We start from the raw sequence: 23,433 nt of genomic DNA on the forward strand, positions 1-23,433 counted from the left end.
TGATTATATCAGAGTCTCTGGGCATGGGGCAAGGCCATCAGTATTTCGGAAGAACTCCCCAGCAGTGAAGCCAGGGCTGAAACCACTGCCCTAAGCAGTCTCCGCATGGACATGTAGAGGACACAGATGAGCAAACTAAATAGTCAAAGAAAAATCAAGGATGGGAGTCTTTCAGAGACCCTTAAAGCCTGTGTGAATATGCCTGTGCTCACTAAGATATAATAGGACTCCTACCAAACACTAACGATAACCTTTTATATGCCTCTAATTAGTAAAAAGGCAGCATGCAATTAATTTCCATTTGTCATCCCTTTCTCACTAGCAAACCTTCAAGATTTTGCTCCCCTGAGGTTTCCTTGTAAACCGGGAAGCAGGTATTTCTCCCAGGTAATTTATTCATTTGACAAACCTTGAGTTCCTGCCCTGAACAAGGCACAGTGTCATGAGCATGACAGATGTCAGTCCTGTACTCACGGGGCTTCTGTTCTAATGGCAGAAACAGTTGTGAAACAGTTTATCACACGAATAATGTCCCATCTAATTTTTTAAGCACAAGTGTGGTACGTGTTCAGGAGAGAAGAACGGGATTCTAAGGAATGGAAAGCAAGGGCCCCTGATCTGCTCTGGGGCAGATATTTGAAAGGAGATCTGAAAGAGCCAAGGTTAGCATCCCATATCAACAAGCAGAGTCTGTGCAAATGTCCTCAGGTGGTACAAGGCACGGTATATTCAGGGAACTTAAGAAGGCTAGTCAGCGGGAGAGTTCAGCTTGGGTGGAGAGTGGTATTCACTCCTAGAATGGTGCTTTCTTCTCTTGTTAAATGTACGCACACTTGGAGTTGTTGCACAACTAACTCCAAGGGGGCACAGGTCACAAAAGGGGGCTGCAGCAGCACCAAGAATGAGCCCCAACTTACATGCACTGATGTGGAGCAGGGGCGAGATAAAGCCACGCAGAGGCTGGTAGGTCATCCTGAGACACAGCAGGAGGAGACCATTGACAGTTTTAAGGAAAGGAAAGGATCGGTAGAATAAGGTTTGTCTCTTAAAAAGATTTCCTCTGCCTGTTGGGCTGAGAACGGATTAGAGGGTGGTAAGAGTGAAAGCAGCAGAGGCCAGTTCCAAGGCTATTTCCTGCAGAGATGAAGGCGACTGGAGGAGCAAGGTGGTGGTGGAGATAAGGTGACCTGGACAGACGGCAAAGTTACTGGGAGGTGAAATCAACAGGGTTCTGTGACTGCCTGGGAATGAGTGAGAGGCAGGGGAGAAGGCTGGGGTCAAGGGTGCCTCTCAGATTTCCGCATGTGAACCTGTGTCTGAGATAGCGCCTGAGACAGGAAGCAATACAGAGACAGAATCGGGGTTGTCAGATGGCTCAGAACACAGGCCAGGAAGTTTTTTGTTCTTTCTGTTTGATCCCCCATCTGAGCGCTCAGAACCTTCTTGATCTGCCACTTGGAGTCAGTAAAAAACAATTTGAAATGATTTGCAATTCTAGTGTACTTGATTCCAAACTCCCAAACGTTTCTCGTTTGAAAATTCCAAAGAGAAAAAAATATAAATACAGAATTAGCCTCCATACATTAAAGTTTCACAGGGCAGGAATCACCAGTTGGTGAAGGATCAGTCTAGGTAGTTACATCAAGCACTTCCTGGCCTTCTAGCACTTTCCAAACACAACACAGGTGTGCACTACACTGCCTGCATTTTTTAAGCCCCATCCAAATAATCCCTGAACTGCATCATTGAGGCACCTGGTCTCTTTGCCATGCAAGAAGTGTTGTAAGAAAGGTTTAATTTTGCCTGCTGCATAGATTAATAAGTCTGTGAGGGTATTCAATTAACTAAAACGCATTAAACTGTGGCTCCTCTCTACTCACTCTCCTCCTCAGTGTTTTTGACCGTGGAGGAGAATCGGGGGTCCCACGTGGGTCATTGCTTACTTCATTTACCAGAGTTCTGGTTAGCACCTTGCACTCGGTGCGTTTTCTTCACTTCTTCTATTCCCCAAGTGAGCTATTTCTCTTGCAAGCCTGTGTACCGTGGCATTATCTGATGTTGTACTGGAACATACTTTTCTCCTTATTGTAAAGCACGGTGATAATGCATTGCAAGAGGGAACCATTTCAATAAACCATTAGAAGACTTTTGGTTCCTGAATGGTAGTTTTTATTACTCTGAAGATAAGCTAATGGTGTAATCTACCATCTTGTTTAAAGTACACACACATTCAAACAATCGTCAGGCCCCAGACAGCTTAGAAAATGCATATTCTTCTCTTCCCCCTTATATCACTATGTTTTTGTTTATATGAATTGAAATCAAAGGTAAAGCAAAAATGAGCAAAGCAATTACCATGTTTAGCAGAGGAAATGAAGCTGCGGGGAAGCCTTTAGTTAACTGAGTGATTCCCAGTCACCCACATGGTCGTGACGGTAGCAGAGTTACAGGGGCATCTGGCCCTTTCTTAGGAAGGCTTCCTCACTTCTCTCTGCTTGTGCAGCTGAATAGAGATGGTGTGCTGCTTGCCTGGTGGGCTGCCGTGGTGGGCTGATGGAGATTTCTAGAAAAGTTTGGGATGCATGAGGAAGTTGGTAGGGAATAAATGCATGTCCTCATCTGTCCCAGAAAGATGTAACTGGCATCATGGCTTGTCCTAGTAAGTCACGTTATGGGGTATATGCTGAATCTTGTCCTTCCTCTCTACTTGCTCAGGTCTGGACTCCTCCAAGGAATCCCACATTGTCAGGGCATCCCAGGAAGGTCTAAATCAAATAGGGTCTTCTCCATGAGGTCTTCACCCCATATTGAACAATCTCCCTTCCCCATAAAGGGGTGTAAGGGAGCTACCCTGGGCTCAGCAGGAGGTTCTGGGGCTGTGGGGTGTTCTCAGGCTACTTTAGCTCCAGTCCAAGTGTTATTCACACAGATGTTTACGGAATGACTTCTCGATACCAGGCACTGCTCTAGGCTCTGAGGATACAGCAGTGAGCAAAATGCATGGAGACGCTAGCCTTGTAGAGCTTCTATTCTAGAGGCTGCCTAACTGTGAGGTCCCGGCAAATACACAGCGCCGAGGCTCTGGTTTTCCTGAGTAGGGGAGGCAAGGGCGGCCAAGAGCCCAGCTGAGCCCCTTCATGGAAACCATCATCTGGGCAGAGCTGGTGTGTCTGGAAATGATGCCACTCTGAGAGCAAGGCATGACACTTTTCACTGTGTCTTCCTTTGATACACAAAAGAAAACTCCAGGTTACAGAGAAAGACAGATGCATACAAAGGCACAAAACATAACTTCAGATTAAGAACCCCTGCTCTGAGAAGAAAAAGCCTTAAAAACCAGTCTCTTCCGACTTCTCTTCCAGACAAAATGATATAGATGGGCTTCTCTTTGCTCCTCTACACTAACCATAGCTATAATCCCTGGAAATAGCACTGAAGACAACCAGACAACCTTGCTGGAAGGTGGCAAGGAGAAGGTAAACCGGTTTAAGACCCCAGGACTGGAAAACAGCATAGCCCTGGGGTATCTTACATCCTTACCCATGGAAGAAAGTGACCCAGGGTCAATGTTTCCTGGCATCCAACTTAGCAACAGAAGGCAGCCCAGGTGGCCTCATTCCTCCCCCAGGGATCTAACAATACTCTCTCCAGTGACATAAGGTGAGCTGTGCATCATGAAAAAATAGAAAGTCTCAGCAAAAGAATAGAAGTTATAAAAAAGAACCAAGTGGAAATTATGGAACTGAAAAATATAATAAAAGAAAATTTAAAAACTTTGCTGGATAGTCTCAATAGTAGAATGGAGAAAAAGGATAGAGTCAGTGAACTTGAGGACAGATAAATAGAATTTAGCCAATCTCAACAGATAGAAGATAGACTGAAAAAAATTGAACAGAGACTCAGGGATCTGGGGGACAGTATCATAAAATCATATATTTGTATGATCGGAGTTCCAGAGGGAGAGAAGAGAGTGGTCTGAAAGAGTATTTGAAGAACGATGACTGAAAACTTCCTAAATTTGGTGAAAAATAGAAACCTACAGATCCAATAAGCTAAATGAATTTCAAACAGAATAAAACAAATTGAGACACATCATTATAAAATATTTGTAAACTAAAGACAAAGGAAAAATCTTGAAAGCAGCCAGAGACCCATTACATACACAGGAACACTAATTCAAGTGACAGTGGATTTTTCATCTGACCATGGAGGGAGAAGGAAGAAGCATGGCATTTTTCCACTGCTGAAATAAGACAGAAACAGAAGGACAACTAGAAAATCTTCAAAAGCATGGAAATTAAACAGCACACTTCTAAATAACCCATGGGTCAAAGAGGAAGTTTGAAAGGAAATTTTAAAAAGTATATACAGTTAAATGAAAATGAAAAGACAATGCATCCACATATGTGGAATGCAGATAAAACAGTGCTGAGAGCGTTAACTTATAGCATGAGATGCTGCTATTAGACATGAGGAAAGAGCTCAAATCATAAACCTAAATTTCAGCCTTAAGAAACCAGAACAGAGAAGAATGAAATAAACCCAAAGCAGTCAGAAAAAGGTAATAATAAAGAATGGAAATCCTTGAAATTGAAAGTAGGAAAATAAAGAGAAAATCAATGCAAAAAGTTGGTTCTTCCAAAAAAATCAATAAAAATTATAAACCTCTAGCAAGACTGACAAAAATTTTAAAAAGAGAAGACACAAATCACCAATATCAGGAATGAAATGGTGATATCACTGCAGATCCTACAGCCTTAAAAAAAGGAAATAAAGGACTACTATGAACAACTTTATTCTCATAAATTCAACAACTTAGAAAAAATGGAGCAATTCCTCCAAAACTACAAAGTAACAAAACTCAATCAATATGAAATAGATAATCTGAATAGCCCCATAACCTTTAAAGTAATTGAATTCGTAATTAAAATTCTCCTGAAAAAGAGTCCTCCAGGTCCAGATGGTTCCACTGGAGAATTTTACCTAACATTTAAAGAATAATTAACACCAAGTTTACATAATCTCTTCCAGAAAAAAAGAAAAGGAGGAACCATTTCCCAATTCATTTTATGAGGCCAATATTACCCTGATGCAAAACCAGATCAAGGACTTCCCTGGTGGCACAGTGGTTAAGAATCCGCCTGCCAATGCAGGGGACACGGGTTCTATCCCTGGTCTGGGAAGATCCCACATGCCACGGAGCAAGTAAGCATGTGCGTCACAACTACTGAGCCTGAGCTCTAGAGCCCGCGAGCCACAACTACTGAGCCCGTGCGCTGCAACTACTGAAGCCCGCGTGCCTAGAGCCCGTGCTCCGCAACGAGAAGCCACCGCAATGAGAAGCCCGCGCACCGCAACGAAGAGTAGCCCCTGCTCGCCGCAACTAGAGAAAGCCTGCGCAGCAGCGAAGACCCAACGCAGCCGAAAATACATATAAATATAAATAAATTAATTAAAAAAAAAACCAGACCAAGACAGTAGAGAAAAGGAAAACTATAGATTAATACCTTTCACGAACTTAGAATCAAAAATCATCAAAAAATTTATCAAACTGAATCCCATGATATATAGAATTATACACAATGACTAAGCAGGATTTATTCCAAACATACAAGGCTAGTTCAACAATCAAAATTCAATCAGTACAATTCACATCAACAAGCTGAAGAAGAAAAATCCTACTATTATATCAATTGACACAGAAAAAGCTTTGACAAAGTTCAGTACTCATTTATGATTATTTTAGTCTTAAGAAAACTCAGCAATTTAGGAATAAAGGGGAATTACTTCAACTTGGTAAAGAGCATCTACAGAACACCTACAGCTAACATTATACTTAAGGGTAAAAGACTGAATGCTTTCCCCCTAAGACTGGAAATAAGGCAAAAATGTCCACTCTCACCACTTTTATTTAATACGGTATTGGAAGTTCTAGCCACTAAAATAAGAGATATGAGATAACACTACACACCTATCAGAATGGCTAAAATAAAAACAGTGACAACATCAAATACTGGGAAGCAGTAGAGCATTTCTGGAAAACAGCAGAGCATTTCTGGAAAACAGCTTGACAGTCCTTTTTTAAAAAAAACTATGCATGCAATTACCATACAACCCAGAAATTAGACTCATGGGCATTAGTCTCAGAGAAATAAAACTGATATTCACATAAAAGCCTATACACAAATGCTCAGAGCAGCTTTATCTGCAATAGCCAAAAACTAGAATCAGCTCAGATATCCTTCAAAAGGTTTAACAAACGGTGGCAAATCTATACCATTGACTATTACTCAGAAATAAAAGGAATAAGCTATAAATGCAGCCACTTGGATGAAACTCCAGGTAATTATGCTGAATGAAGAAAGAGAGTCCCCAAAGGTTATACACCATAATGTTCCATTTATTATAACACTTTTGAAGTGACAAAATTTTAGAAACAAAGGACAGTTTAGTGGTTGCCACGGTTTAGGGAGGAATGATCAGGGCAGCATGTAGGGCCCTTGCTGTGATGTGTCTGTTCAGCATCTTGACTGAGATGATGAATGCACCAACCTATGTGTCTGATAAAACTGCACAGAACTAAATGCACATATATAGACACACACACACACACACACACAAATGACTAAAACGGCATGTGAGTCTACAATTATCTCAACTGAAAAAATATTCACTTCCTCCCTCTTCTTCATAAAGTTGTTTCCACCCCCTCGATACCAGTAAGTCCATCTTGGCACCAGTTTCTGCTGAGCTTCCGTGTAGCGTTTGACTCTTTCTCAATAAGAGCACTTGCGGCACCCATCAGTAGGTCAGAATCGGCAATGAATTCAAGCCTATTGGCACATCATCCTACAAAATAGTCTCTCCAGAAATATCTAACCGGAATCTCACCAAGCCTGTGGACCTCCTTCCAGTTTAAAAAGAACAAATTAAATGGCATAACGAGAAAACAAAAGTGTAGGACATTCTACAGGACAAGTAACATGGAAATCATTTTAAAAAATTGATGTATGGGACTTTGCACTTGCTTTTGGTTGTCCACACACATATGCATACATATGCATATGATAGATAAAGCAACTATGCCAAATGTTGACAATTGTTGAATCAAATGATGGGTGTATTACTGTGGTATTCTTTCTACTTTTTTGTTTGCCAGGACATTTTCTTAGTAAAAAGTTGGTGGAAAACAAACCCCGCTGGCCACGTGGGGATGGCATGGTCTTTCAGGTGCCCTCCCACTGTGATATTCAAACACTGAAGTTCAAATCTTGGCACTGATATTTGTTAGCTGTGTCTTCTGGGCCTCGTTTTTTTCCTCATGTATAAAGATGAAGGCTTTGAAACAGTTCTAAAATTCTGTATATCTTAAGGTCAGCAGAGAAGTTGATTCTAAATCTCTCAATAATCCATTCATATCATGAACAATCCCTATTGCCAGCACATTTTTTCTTCCAACATGAATCTTTCAAACAGTAATTTAAGAAATTTCTCTCTTCTTCTGGATCCAACAAAGAGAGAAGGAAGGAGAGAAAGTATTCTTTAAATATTTGAAGAATGTTCTTTGTTCGCCCGTCACCTACCTCCCTTCTGAAGCTAGTCATTTCTAGCAAGTCAAATCAATATACCATTATATTGTATACCATGTGCAAGCCTCTTTAGCCTTTCTGTTGTCAAGATTTAGTCATATTTGACTTTCTTCTGTATCTTTTTCCAAAGCCTGTCAGGCCAAGTTTTAGCCAATTTGCTCCTATTGCTCTGAGCTGCCCGACCAGTATGTCTTACCCAAGGGTAAGTCCCAAATTTGATCAGAATTCCAGGCATGACACCATCATTCCCCTTCCAGGATATAAAGCTGAACATGATTATGAAGATTTGTACCGACAGGTGTGTTTGCCCTTAAAGCCCAGCTTCAGGAGCACAGAACTGAAAACGCATCTCCCCTCTCAAGGTCTGAGTATCCCAGGAGAGAGGCTGCCCGAGTAATGCAGGAAGAACAATGCAATGGAAGTGATCTAAAAGCTATGAGCTTGGGGTACACTGGGCACGTGGATTTTAGTGTCCATCCTAACAAACAGAAGAACTTATGAGTCATTTTCTTTTGTAGTTGCTCTTAATAAAATGTACATTTTTGTTTGTTTTCTTTAAGCATAGTTTTAGATTCACAGTATAATGGAGAGGAAAGTACAGAGATTTCCCATATACCCCCTGCTCCCATACATGTAGCCTCCCAATTATCGACATCTCTCATCAGAATGGTACGTTTGTTACAACTGATGAACCTACATTGACACATCATAATCACCCAAAGTCCATAGTTAACATTATGGTTCATTCTTGGTGTTGTACATTCTATGGGTTTGGACAAATATATAATGAAAGGTATCCATCATTATATTATTATAAAGATTATTAATTATCTGAGCTAGATCTGGATAACTTGCTGCAACTTTTACACCAGCACTTGCTGCTTCACCTTGCACTTTGATGTTAAGGACATGGCTTCTTTCCTTAAACTTCATAAACCAGCCTCTGCTAGCTTCAAACTTTTCTTCTGCAGCTTTCTCACCTCTCTCAGCCTTCACAGACTTGAAGAAAGCTGAGGCCTTGCTCTGGCTTAGGCTTTGGCTTAAGGGAATGTTGTGGCTGGTTTGACCTTCTAACCAGACCCCTAAAACTTTCTCCGTATCAGCCATTAGGCTGTTTCACTTTTTTTTTTTTTTAATCATTCATATGTTCACTAGAGTAGCACTTTTAATTTTCTCCAAGAACATTTCCTTTGCATTGGCAACTTAGCTAACTGGTGTAACAGGCCAAATTTTTGGCCTGTCTTGGCTTTCAACATGCCTTCCTCACTAAGCTTAATTATTTCTAGCTTTTGATTTAAAGTGAGAGACATACGACTCTTAATTGAGCACTTAGAAGCCATTGTTTGGTTATTGGTTATTGACCTAATTTCAATATCATTGTGTCTCAAGGAACAGGGAGGCCCGAGGAGAGGGAGACAGACAGACAGTGGAAGAGCCACTCAGTGGAGCAGTCAGAACACAGACTTTTATCCATTAAGTTATTATATGGGTGCAATTTGTGGTGCCCTAAAACAATGAAAATAGTAACATTACAGATCACTGATCACAGATCATCATAACACATATAGTAATAATGAAAACGCTTGAAATATTGTGAGAATTACCAAAAGACACAGAGATACAAAGTGAGCAAATGTTGTTGGAAAAACGGCACTGATAGACTTGCTTGGTGCAGGGTTGCCACAAACCTTCAATTTGTAAAAAACACAGTGTCCGTGAAGTGCAATAAAGCAAAGTTCAATAACATGAGGTCTGCCTATATTGCGTATATACAGGCATATAGGGGTCAAGACTATTGTAATAGGAGAGAGTGTTTGACAAGGGACAAGTGGAGATTTATAGCTGATGGGCAGGGAGAGGGAGTGGATGGAAAATTCCTAAGAGGAATTTGGTTAGGTGCCAAGGATGGGGGGCAGGGAGAAACTTGGTTTAAGATATTAAAGGTGGGGAGATTCTCAATATTCTCAAATTTCTCAATATTGTCAATATTCTCAAATCCTGGCTTAGCAGGACTTTTTTTGCGAAAACTGGGCTCTGCAGGCCAAGGATGTGGACCAAGGGGGAGGCCTGGATGAAGAAAACACTCAGAGGAGCCCGACTCAAGTTTGGTCAAGGTGGGGCTTTTTGTCAATACTCTGCCACTTCCTGTGGCAGGAAAGTCTTCCTAACAAAGTAGCATTTGACTCAAGAGTGAGAAAGAGCCTGGTGAGGAGAAGGGACAGAAGAGTCTAGGCACAGAGGAAGGAAGTGCAAGAGAAGCAGCAAGAAATTCTGGATTCCACACACTGCGCAGCCTCCCACTGAGCCAGCATTTCTTCCTTTGGATGTTCTGTGAGTCTCAGGGCTGTGACAGGCACACTAGACCCAGGGGTCAGGAACCCTGTTACGACTGTGCAATCAACCGCTCATGAGGTTGCACTGAGCATCTCTGGATCTGACCTTCGCCATTTAAGATAAAGAAGTTCCTGGCATTGGGGACGGGGATCTTATTCTGGGGCCTGTACTGCACATTGCAGGATATTTAGCACCAATGGCCTCTGCTCAATAAATGCTGGCAGCATTCTCCAAATACTGTAAAAACCAGCAATGATTCCCTCCCATACACATAACCAGATGTCCCCCAAATTGGGGAGGGAGTGATCCTACCTTCTGCTGAAAATCACCTTGTAATCACCAGGATTCCTTGTAGCTCTCTATTGCTTCATTCTATTTGAATTGTAAATCCATCCTGGAAGAAGCAACCTCATCTTAATCCATTCTCCCTCCCTCCAAGCTTCCCCAGAGTCCAGAGAATTAAGTGGGTGGGTAAGTACCATCCCATATTCCTGAATGTGGGTGAAAGAGACAGAAGATCCCAGCTCTTTCCTCTGGGAATGTTCTTATGAGCCAGGACTAGAAATACCCTCCTTGTGCCTTGACTAATAGAAGAGGAATGGGTAATAACCCACCAGTTTGTAGCAGATGAGGATCAAAGCAAGAGGGAAATTTTGAGACAAAACTTTCCAGAGCCTGAGCATTTAAATTTTTTCCTCTTTGGAAATTAAACTGCTGATCTTTCTAAGTCGTCCTTTACAATCTCTGAGATTTTGTTAGGATAAATATAGGCAATGAAATCCTCCTACAGCAAAATTCCAAGTCCTAAAATGTTGTATTTTCTCTTTGTGTGAGAAATATATTTAAAATATATAAATTGTGCCTCTATACATATGTAATACATTTTCCAAATTCTGTTCTGCTATTCAGAGTAGGATATTTTGGACTTATGTTGAAGATAAATGTATGTTGATGTTTTACAGTATCTCCTGCAGTGCAGCTACTGTTAAGTGGCAGCAATAAATAATAACCACTGGCTCTAATTGCTTAGAGAATTGCCAAGTGATAATCTGTGATGTAATTAAGTAAAAGAAACCAATGTTGTCTTTAACCACCTCCATAAAATGATCCCCTACAGAGGCATCTGACCTTCCATAAGTAAAGTTACCTTAAGGGGCAAAATTAACCCTCTAAGCACATTTCCTCAGCTAGGAAAAGTCAACCAAACCCTGCGTTGGTTTTGTTGTTGCTGTTAAATGAACTATGTAGAGCCTATGTTTATTTTTTTATGAACGTTTCAAGAGTTACCTTTTGTTTTGATTCTGATTCCCAATATAAGCAGGGTAAAAATATGAGCTTGTGTTTTGACTGGGGGTCCATAAGTGAGTTCTTGGGAGCTTCCAGGCCACTGCTTTGGGAAGAGGGTGCAGGGAGAGGGCATTGCCACTCTTTCATCTCCATAACCCACCACCTGAATTGGGCTGGGTTGGGGCCCAGGGAATGTGCATGTGGAACCTCTTCTAGGAGAATTCTAGAAATTCCCACATCTCTATTCTGACATGTCTGGTCCTGCCAGCTAACTATTATAGGCAGAGCACTCAAGGTCCAACCTGTCTTCTGAAACCTCCAAAGGGGATTTTTCTGCTGAAGTGAAGTACATGTTCAGTTCTGGAAGAAAAGTACGTGGAGTTTGCAAAAGGCTTGTTCCTTCTGGGCATGAAATATATTTATCTTAGTTTCAGAAGGATGATCAAACTGCTTGTCATTATTGCAATTTGTGAACCATCACAAGCATTATAGGAGTTGATCAAGACCAAAAAGTCCTCCTGTCAGACTAGCCTCAGTAGTGCCAAAGCTCAGAGACAGTATAAACAGTGGTAAGGGGCTTCCTGAGCCTGATAGCTGTGATGGTCATGGGAGCCTTATATCTTTCTCTTTCTGAGAATTTAATAACCTTGAGGTGTCTTGAGGAAGATGAAACAGCTAAAGGGTGATAGCCAGATGGACGATGCCTATCTGGAAACCAGCCAACAAGTTGTATTTCTACCAGAGTAGATTATAAAGCTCTCCTGAATATATTATCTATGAAAATAAGCTTTTTCTTTCCATTATGTAATGATTTCCTTGTGGCTCTCTCCTTTTAATCGTGTATACATTTGATTGCTTGCTGCTGTTTAAGTAGCTTATGATTAAGAAAGCTAGACTTTTCAAAAGGGGAAAGGATAAACCAACTTTGAAAACTTCAATCAGATTGCAGACTCTCTGAATTCAATCAGTCTCTATTAAAGCTTCTGATGTGAGTTACCCATATTTTTCAGGGTTGAGACTCCTAGTTACAGGCAACTAATTTTAGAGCCTTGGGGCTTCTCTTGGTTTTAAGATCTTGTTATCCTGCCAGAATACATTGATCTCTTCGTTAAGTACAGAGGTTTGGAGTTTTCACTGGAGATGGGCAATTTTATGAATTAATTAAAATTATGAGATGCTGCATACTTCCAACTCAAGTCACAGGTATGTCTTCCATGAAAGGTAACATCTAAAGAGTTGTTTTGCTAATGCATTATTTAGTTCAAACTGTCTTGCACACAGTTTGCGATTTCAGAAAGGAATCTCTTGATTGCAAGAGTGACTGCAGCCTATCACTCAGAGGGAAGGACCTCAGGAGGGGAAAATCATTCAAAGCAGTGTAGTACCATGGGATGTATGTTTTCCTAAAATGCCTCCTCATCTTATTGTCCAATGTCTTATCCTGAAAGTGATTTTATGGCTATAAGAGCCAGACAGACTTAGAGGAAAGAATATTCCATTTCAAGCAGTGGCTAGTACACTACCATGAACTCCACGCAAGATCTATAAATATCAATTGAATTCCATTGTAAGTAAGAGTAATGTGGCCATTCATATTCATTCACCTATGTCAGAGGAGATCTTGCTGTTTGTGACCCCACTTAGGCTGATATGATCATAGCTCCGTGTCTAGTCTTAAGTGCTTTTTTTGCATTCTTGAGACTCTTCCTAGGTTTTACTTTTCTGAAGCTCCTCAGCCAAAGAGTTACCAGAATAGATAAGCATGAAATTAATTTGCCATAGTCACTTAGTAATAGATGGAATGCTCATAGCTCACTTCCATCGGGGTGTTTTGTTTCTTCTATGGCTGCCACTCCCTATAGACCCTGGCCCAATCCCCATCTACAGGACTAATGAAATAAACCTCTTCCTTGTTTGCATTTCGGCTGTCTTAAAGTGGTGTTTTGGGACCAGTTCTTTCCCAATGGGCTAAGAATCTTGTGGTATACCAGCCTTCCTATCTGTAGACATCCATCTAGCATTTAACTGTTCTAGATTGTAATCTTCTTACTGCCCACACTAACCTTATGTGAATACAGCCACGGCCCGCTCCTAAACCAAAATTAATCCTTTCTTAAAAATAAATTTATTTATTTTATGTATTTATTTTTGGCTGTGTTGGGCCTTCATTGCTGAGCGTGGGCTTTCTCTAGTTGTGGTGAGTGGCAGCTACTCTTTGTTGCGGCACGCGGGCTTCTCATTGCGGTGGCTTCCCTTGTGGAGCACGGGCTCTAGGCACGCGGGCTCAGTAGTCGTGGCTCACGGGCTCAGTAGTTGTAGCTCGCGGGCTCTAGAGTGCAGGCTCAGTAGTTGTGGTGCACGGGCTTAGTTGCTCCTCGGCATGTGGGATGTTCCGGACCAGGGATAGAACCCGTGTCCCCTGCATTGGCAGGCGGATTCTTAACCACTGCGCCACCAGGGAAGTCCCCCAAATTAATCTTAAAGCCTGGTTTTCTTTCCAATTCTTGTATACATGGTACTTAGTAGCATATTAAATATGAGCCATGATGGAAAAAGGGCTTAAGGACATACATCTGCCATCACTGCTCCTATCAGTGAGCAAAAGAGGCATTAAAGAGGACGAAAATTTACCCACTGGTGCTCCCAGAGTGGGTTTTGTCTATTTTCAGTGTTTCAAAGCTTCCAACAGGTTGGTTTAACATGTTTGCCTTCATTCTTTTACTAAGAATCATTTATTCAGCATCTACTATGTATAGGTACTGGTGATTTACAGGGATTCAAGGACAAATACTACACACTTCCAGCCCTGATGGAGCTCACAGTCTAGGTTAGAGAGGCAAGCGGTCCCTTCTTGCAAAGAGAACAGGAAATATTCTCTTCTGCAGACATGGCTTCTACTTAGGGTGGTATTTCATCACTTGAGTGGCAGGAATGCAGACCCCACACAACCATGCACTTCTAGGCACCCCCCTGACAGCCCCGATGTCAAGTCATATTAATAACTAATATTAATATTGTGCGTTGCTGTCCTGGGTGCTGATTCTTACCGTGTAAGAACTAGATACAACTCTAGCACCTCTAACTCACTTCCTACCCAGCAGAGTTCCTTTTGTCCTTAATAGTACCTCTGACCTTCCTCTCTTTACATCCACATCTAATCTGTAACTAAGTCCTGGGTACTGGCCCTCATAGTTCTTCTCATCTCTCTATCGTTTCCATTCAGCTCTCACTTACTATATTGCAATGGCCTCCTCTTAATTGGACTCTGTGTCTCCAGTCTCCTAACTCCAATCCACATAATCCCTGTTACCAGTTCAAATATTCCTAAAGCATAATTGCTGTTGCTCCCTTACTCTGCATAAACAGCCAGTAGTTCTCCCAGCAAGCAGGATGAAGACGGATCACAATTCTAACCTTATTTCTACATTCCTTTACACTTGCCCCAATGGCACTGGCAAACTTGCCATTGCTCCCGATACAATAGTCTCTACACTCTCAGAACTTACTGTTTATGTGGCTCCTTCCGCCCTTTTCCTTCTACGTCCAGCATCCAAAGCTTCCCATTCTTCACAGCCCAACTGAAGATGTTCTGAAACCTCCCAGCCATGGGTGATCTTGCCTTATAACTCCCAAACACTCTGCAATTCCTATTACTTTCCACCTGATATCATGTTCACTTACGTAATAATGAAAACCAACATGACCACCAACTCATTCTATGGATAGAACAAGTCAGTTGCTCTATGACTTTGTGTACATTAGCTCATGTTATCATTACCAGGGAGGTAGGTGCTATGATCCTCTTTCTACAGATGAGGAAACTAAACCACAGAGAGATAAAACTCACTTGCTAAGTTTACACAGGACAGCTGAGATTTGAATCAGCGTCTGCTAACTCCAAACCCTATGCTTTCAATGACTATGCTTCACTGCCTTCCATGTATGTATTTTGTAATGTCTTCTACTGGTTTCCATCTACTAGCAGAAAAGTAAAAAATATCCTTTTATCTTATGTGTCTTCCACAAAGTAAAATTTTGTCATATCTTTGAATAAATGCCTTCCTGATTCCTCATCCAGTTCTAGGTACTTCAAAACTTTTAAAATAAAACATTGAGTGATGATAAATTTCATTAACTGTTTAAGTGAGCAGATAGAAGCATTTGATGTTAATTTCATTCTCTTCAATTCTTGGGAGAATTTAGAAGTACTTGGACCAAATGTAATAAAATATTGGTTTTATTTACTCAAACCATCTTCCCACTTAAAATAAAAAAGCCTGAATGGAGGCAACCCTAAAGGATGAATTCATTGTTTGTGTACATACACACACACACACACACACAGATGATTTACACACTTGCTCACCAGAGAAACACAAACAAGGAAAAACCCTGGCAAACTGGAATTTGAAAACTTTAGTTTCAGTTTCATTTTTAATGGTGGATATGAATACTTTGCATTCTTGTGTCTATATCCTGAGATGGATAGGCCTGTCAGCATTGGTCTAAAGAAACAGTCTCTTATCTGCATACTTTACTTGAGTGAGAGAACACTGTCTTCACCATTTACATCACTATTTTCTCTCTACTAGTTCAAAAGCAGGGCCCTGTTCTTAGACAAGAACATTACCCTTTATGTTCTGCCCTCCATAAGCAAATGCTTGAGTTGGAGGTGAGTTGGGGCTCCCTCCCTCCCTTCCTCCTCCCTCCCTTTCCCCTTTTTTCTTCCTTTCTTTCTTTCCTCCTTCCTTCCTTTCCTTCTCTTTCTTTTCCTTTTTCTTTCCTTTCTTTCTTTCTTTCTTTTCTTTCTTTCCTTCCTTCCTCTCTCTCTCTTTCTTTCTTCTCTTTTTCTCTTCCTCCTTCCTTTCTTCCCTGCTTTCTCCTTCCTTTTCTTTCTTACTCTTCTTAATCATACGAGCTTCATCAAACCATATGGGGCAGAGTTCAATCCCAGGCTTCTGTTCTCTGGGAGACCACCCCTGCTAAGAAAAGTAATTAACTAATTGACTTTCCAGCTAACATTCAGGGTAATACATTTAAGATTAAGGTCTTGCAAATATTAATTCTGCCACAGCAAAGCTAAATATTTTTGTTAGCATCTTCCTTGACCTAATATTATCTGAACACAATTATTTTTTTTACTTTTCCTTGATTACCTCATTGAGAAATAGATTTGTTTGCCTAGATGCATAATGACACACAGAGACCATCCAGCTGAAACCTGATTCACATACAAATTATTAGAACCCATTTAGGAAAATATATCACCCGAATTCCCATTCCAAACCACTTACCAAAGACCCTCAGCCCTAGAAGAGGAGAAAATAGGTTCATCTGGACAGAACACAGTGGAGTTTTGCACATTTCCTATTGTCCTGCTGCCATCACCACCATGAAAGCAGTGTAACCAAGAGGGGTATCTCTATATTCCACGCAAGTACAAATACTGCCTCCTATCCTATTGGGAGGAACTTTCCAATTCACAAAGCTCCTTCGCACATGTAATTTTGCATAACCCTGCAACAGCCCTCTACATGGAGAAACAGGAAATCACCCCACGTTGGACTTCAGTCTTCTATACAGAGTTGCATGATTGTTGAGTGGCAGAGCCAGGATGTCAAGCCCTTGAGTATAGACTCTTTTGCCACTTTACTAAGAGGGTTCTTGCCATGTCTAGAGGCCAAAATGCATCAGAAGAGTTGCAGAAGGAGCACATATTCCTCTCCACGTTGGCTTAGGCAACGTTATCAGAAAAGGGGCAAAGTAGGAACTGTGAAAGTCATGCTGTGGTTATTTTAGTAATTAACTTTGAAAGAAACTCCAAATGGGATGAAGAGATAAAGAAGCATACTCATATAAAGAATGTTTCTGCACCTGCTGCAAATAGATATTGGCAAACCATCTGCACAACTAGTTTGTGGTTTAAGGAGGACCCTAAAAATCTCCAAGCAACAGTCGTAAACACAATGATATTGATTGTAAAGTGAAGAGGTTTCAAGAACTGGTCAAAAGAGCTTTAACTACTAATATTAACAGACTTCTTGCTGTTATATGCAGAAGAATTAGCATAGAAATATGCACTGTGATTTCAGAATTAACTAAGAGGCTTCCAGGAAGCCAGGAAGTAAGGAATTCAAGCTAATGATCAGCTAAGGTATAGGGGGTGGTCACACCCCTCAACAGGGGTAAGCCTCATGACTTGAGACCCATTCCACTCAACTTTTTGCTGCCCAACTTTCTAGTTCTTCTAGAAAAGTGAAGTATTCAAACATTTGGAAACTATAGTGAATTCCAAAATTATTTTACTTTTCTCCTGGGATCACCCCGTAAGTATAATACTTCATTCATTGCAAGTGCCTACCCATCAGTAAGGTTCTGGTCTTGAAAATGCATAAAATAGTTTTCAGGTTTCCAAGAGTCAATGTTTCTTTCTTGGGAGTGAATACAAGTGGATATGTGATGGAAGAGGTGCTATCTCTCATTTACAGAGGAGTAAAATGCGGTAGCAATTAAGTGATTTGCTAAAGATCTTCATAATCAATGTCTGTCTTCACTATTCAACGAAAAGGGCTATCTCAAAATTCTCCAAAGATCTACTTGCTGTCAAATACAATAGCCCTTTCTTCTCCCTTATTCTCCTTCATCTTTCTGTTGCATTTGACTTGGTTAACTACCTTCTGGTATTGGGTAGCTATTAATTTATAACAAACCATCCCCAAACTCAATGGCTTAAAAAAGCAATCATTTACTGTTGCTCACACATCTGTGGGGCAGCTAGAGTTTATCTAGGCTGGGGTCAGCTGGGTGGCTCTGCTTCTTTCAAAGATCTGCTAGCTGGCTGGCTGGGGAGTCATCCTTCTCTTCAGTCTAGCAGTCTAGCTGTGGCATATTCTTTTCCATGGCAACGGCAGAAAGCAAGAGAACAAGTAACATCTGAGGTCTCTAAGAGCTAGGCCCCGAATTGGTACACTGTCATTTCAGTCACATACCATCAGTTAAAGCAAGTCACATGGCCAAAGGGCAAGACATACACTCTCATCAATGAGGTCAACACATAGCTACTGTGTGGATGCTCAGATAAGTGAAGAATTGGGGTCAGTAATGCAATCTATCATATCCTTCTTGAAACACTATCCCCCCTTTTAAAAAACACATTACTATCATGATTCTCTCACTTCTTATTTCCTTAACCTTTCTTCCTTCAACCTCAGAACTGTATGTAAGCTTTACATAAGGCTTAGCTTTTCTAAGTTTCCTGATTCTCTCCATGTGTGTATTCTTCCTAAGAAAGCTTATCCAGGATCAGACGCTCTAATTCCCTAATGGTCATTTGTAGTTTACCATTGGGCATTTCCATATTTTCCTTTGGAATTGCCTAAGCTCACAATCTTCGGTCTCACGCTCCACTTAAATCAATGTTTCTTCCCAATACAAAGCTGTATCTCTAAAAAAGACTTGGGTCTTTAGATCATATTTGCTATGAATGCAAAAACAAAACTCAAAGCCCTAGTGAAAAGTTACCCTACATTAATAGGAATTTGACATCTCTAAAATTTAGAAGAGAATATATGTAAAAGAAAATGATGAGAACATTATTAAAAACCACATTCTATGAGAAATGGTTAAAGTTACTAATATATATATATATTTTTATCTAGAGATTATATAGGGCGTCATGTCCACCATGTTTAGATAATTTAGTGTGTGGTATAGGAAGACCTGAGGTTCTCTTCTTTGTAGCAGAACTATACTCAGTGGGTGGGTTTGGGGGAGGAAAAGTTTTGCTTGATATAAGGAAGACATTTTTAGTAAGAAGAACTGTACAGAAACAGAATGGGCTAATATCTGTATTTTTCACGTGTCACTCCTCTTTCCTGAAATGTCTTACTCTTTTTCCCACTTATCCAAAATCCTATTTACCCTTCAAGGCTTAGCCCAAGCTTTCATTCCTCTGTAAGCTCTTCCTGATTACTCAAATTTTATCGATCCCTTTCAACTCATTTTGCTAATCTCCTACCCCACCCCAACTAAATTAAGGGCTCTTTGAAAGTAGAAATATGACATACTATTCCATAACTTCAAGTATTAAACAGAGCTCTGAGCTTATAACAGCCATTCAGTAACTTCTTACTGGTTTTTTGTTTGTTTTGTTTTTGTTTTATTGAAGTATAGATGATTTACAATATTGTGTTAGTTTCGTTAGTACAGCATATGATACAGTTTTAGGTTTTTTTGCAGATTACATTCCATTATAGGTTATTACAAGATATTGAGTATAATTCTTTGTGCTATACAGTAAATCCTTGATGTGAATCTATTTTATGTATAGTAATTTGTATCTGTTAATCCCATATTTAATCACATATTTTCTGATTTCCAATCTAGAATCATTAGATTTGGTTATAATTTGAATCAGACTGAAATGCTCAGGAATCTGATCATTTCATCTGGTTTCACAAGATGATACAGCTTCTGATAGTAATGATAGCCTGAAGGAAGTAACAGATTTTGCCATCACTTGACATCCACAGAATTTAGAGATCCTTTAAGATCTTAAATTTTTAGCTCAAATAATTTGCTGGGAGAATTAGCAAAATATGCCATCATTTCTTCGTGTCTGAAAATTATTTAAAACAAAAATCAACTGGTGACTGGGAATATATGATGTGGAAGAACACATACAACACTAGAGAACTGTCACTCTAGTTTGTATTCAGGTCTACCTGTTGTCATAGTTACTGTTGTACTCCAAGCGATTCCCTTCCTGAATCACACTCTGCAAACCTTCAATGAAAATAAGCTATTCTTCTTGCTTTATTTTTCTCTGTTCATGAATTGAGGCTAAAAAATAGCATCAATTGCACAGTTGTTTTTACACTTTGAGCAAGATTTTAACCATACAAAAGGAATAAGAGGTTTAATCAAAACAAGTGCCTCTGATGAAGGTCTTACCTCATTTTTTCAGCAATATTCATTAAGTAGCTAGATACTGGGGCCACAACTATGATTATGGTCCAGGAGGGAGAGACAAGTAAGGGATGCATTTCAATGAAATGCAATCAGGTCTGTGGTGGAAGCAGAGACTAGAGACCCAAGGAAACACAAAAGAGAGACACCTTGTAAAGTCTGGGGTTCTGGTACAGTCAGATCAAAGGGAGGTTCCATCCTGTGATTCTCAAAGCATTGTTCCTGTGAAGTTTAGCAAATGTATTTTCCATCACTTTGGGTACAGGACACTGGTGTTACCCTGCAGGCTGGGCTCACGGAGCAGAGGAGTGAGGCGGCCAGTGCTTCACACACAAAGTCCTATCGCCTGCTAATATTCATGCACAGCCTCTCCTTTCTGCTTTGGCTGCAGGAACTCCTTCACAGACATCCTCCGGGCCATCCTGCTGTCATTGGAAGTCCTTATTGAAGATCCGGAGCTTCAGATAAATGGTTTCATTTTAATTATAGACTGGAGTAATTTTTCCTTCAAACAAGCCTCCAAACTGACACCATCAATCCTCAAACTGGCCATTGAAGGGTTGCAGGTATGTTCAATGAATGTACCATACGAGATAGTATGCGACTGTGTGCTCTTTTCTTATTGCAACCCAAGTAATGTTTGTCTTTGAGAATGGAAAAAGAAAATTTCGATAGAATCCACCTGTGAATACTCCGTATTTTTACCCCAGCCTGAGTTGAGATGATTTTTTAAAAAAAATTAGCCTCCATTTTCATTAACAACTCTCAACTACTGTCACCACGGGCACAAATTACCTACCGTTGCGATTATGAATAAAGCTTGGAGATGTTTAGCCAAATCCAATGTGAGAGCTCACACAAATTAAAACTAGAAAACATCTACTTTATGAGTGTGCCCTTATATTGCAGTGGCACGGAAGCTTTCCAGGGTTTCTGGAAGCATCTTTGCACAAGAAAATATACCCGGTGGGTCCTCGCTCCTCTGAAGGCAACGTGCTGAGGTGTTTGTACTAACGTAAATCATTTCAGGGCAAAGGAAGCATATGGAACTCTACTTCCTGTTTGTATGACCAGTTGTCAGGACTTTGGGGAAGGGGTTTTTGTGCTGTGTAGAGGTTAGGGTAGTCAGTACCTGGGGTCCCTTCTACTTTTAAGGACCGGTGATTCCATGAAAAGTAGCAAACTCAGAGCTAAGCAATGCTGCTTAGCTTCCTGGTGATGCATTATCATTGTACAAAAGAAAAGGCATAGTTCAGGAAGATTCAGAATCAGCATAGATAAAACTCAAGTCCATTCTTCATTTTGCAGGAAGATTGACACCCAACAGACGGCAGTTACATGCAGCTACATAGATCACAAACTATTTGTTAATGCTCAGATCAAGCAGCCAGTACTCAAGCTCTTCAAAGTACAAGACTGGGAAACCCATTTCAATCACCCATCATACTCCAGTGTGATGAGTAATTGATGGGCCTGTTTCTTAAACTGTGGCTGATTCATGTGTGGCTCCCAGCAAATATACAGCACTTACAGGGCCTCTGATAAACTCATGTTTATTGAATGGAACTTATTTTGTTGAAAGGGTTTCCTATTTCAGAAGAGGAACAAGTACACACTGTTCCAAGAATGCCACATTATCCTGGGGAGCTACATCACACAGTGTATCGGGGGCACATTTTAAAATTTGCTTTTGCATTTCTAGACTACAGAATATCCTGCCTTGCCTTAAAAATATCTCAATCATAGACTTGTTTGTCCTTTACTGTCGATCACTTTCTCTTAGCTCTCTTTTTCTCCAGCGTCCTCTCATCTAAGCCTCTGAACATCTGATCTTTCTCTCCTTAAAGCTTTTATCAAAGGGAGATTTAAAGTAAGCTGCAAGGTTTATTTCATTCCCTATAATTATGCTGGCCATATCTCCAGGATTTTCTGTGGTGTAGTACAAGCTTCATGTAATTTTATCTTTCTAAAAAGAGATAATTCATTACATGTGTAAGTAGCTGTGATTCAAATTCTATGTATTTATAAGATTTTTCATAAATCAGGAAGAAAAATGTACTTTTTCCAACCCTGTGTTCCAATTTTTATTTCTGGAAATGTGTGGATTATATAACATGTCCCCTGCCAACTTCTCTAGGCTAATGTGGGTCTTACTGAGTTAATGCATGTGAATGTGTTTTAAAACATAAAGCTGTACATAAGTTTGTAATATATTTTTACAAGAAATACTAGATGACTTTTTGTGGGGCAAAGCCAGTCCTATCTGGGCCTTCTCTCTTCATGTACCAGGGTCCGGGTTGAACTCCACAACATCCTATAGCTCTGGTTAAAGAACAGCCTCTACTGGGTGAAGGGGAGATGCATGGGGTCAGGGTCAGAGTGGAGAAAAAGTACTTCATCCCATCATCTCACAGAGCAATGGCCTGGACCTCTCTGTTGCTAAACAAGGTAAACTCCTTTGACTGTGGGAAAGCATCAGGCCTATCAGGCTGTCTGGATTGGGATGCAGCTTTTTCTGTGAATTCTGCCTGCCCAGACCCTGAAGACCTAAGAACTCTTAAAAAGGTGCAGACCCTCCTGCCAGGAGAAGGAAGCCAGTGATCCTAGAAGAAGCTGAGCTTGGATGCAGCTCCTCTGTCTGGGATATGGGCTCCCTGTCCTAACGAGCTTGTTGGTTTGGTTCTTGCCCTACGGTGGGTGGTCAGCTCTGGCCAGCCACTGGCAACTTCTCGCTCCAGGCTATCCTCTCTCAGGCTTTGCGGGAATTCAGACACCATGGTCACCTCTCTACCAGCTCTCCCAGGGACCTTTTATCACTGCAAGGATTGCTTCCATCCACAGTGTAACCATTAACCGCTCTGGCATTTCAAAAAAGTCCTAACTGATACTAGCAGAATTCATGTCTTTGTGGTCACACTGTGGTACAAGGAAGATCCCATACAGGTCTCCACTTGTCAGCCATGAAAGTTCAAGATAAATTTCATAACACCACTGACATGGGTAAAGGCCATGGACTTTACTGGAGAAAAGGAAAGGGTCAGTGAGAGTTGAGAAGTCACTGCTGTTCTTTTTTCCTCTGCACCATCAGAGAGGCCCAAGGAGGTTCGAGTGTCCTGTAGACACGCAGGAGATTGCAGGGGAGGGAGACCCTATGTCCAGTGAAGGGAACTTGCTTTCTCTGCTGTCCTGCCTTTTGTGGGGTAGATGTGAGAAAGTAACCTGGCACGGGGGTACTAATCAGACTACTTTTGTGCTA

The 23,433-nt window shown here is 40.8% G+C and overlaps 1 protein-coding gene across 1 annotated transcript in view; it reads left to right on the plus strand.

Annotated features, from left to right (window-relative positions):
• The window catches only part of CLVS1 (clavesin 1), a 144,174-nt gene that overhangs the window by 34,197 nt on the left and 86,544 nt on the right, over window positions 1-23,433 (plus strand). Inside the window, exon 2 of the mRNA XM_068525745.1 lies at window positions 20,569-20,743. Within this exon, the coding sequence (XP_068381846.1) occupies window positions 20,569-20,743 (175 nt within the window). The remainder of the gene's footprint in view (window positions 1-20,568; window positions 20,744-23,433) is intronic.

Source organism: Eschrichtius robustus, chromosome 17 (genome assembly GCF_028021215.1).
Source record: "Eschrichtius robustus isolate mEscRob2 chromosome 17, mEscRob2.pri, whole genome shotgun sequence".
Taxonomy (NCBI): Eukaryota; Metazoa; Chordata; class Mammalia; order Artiodactyla; family Eschrichtiidae; genus Eschrichtius; species Eschrichtius robustus.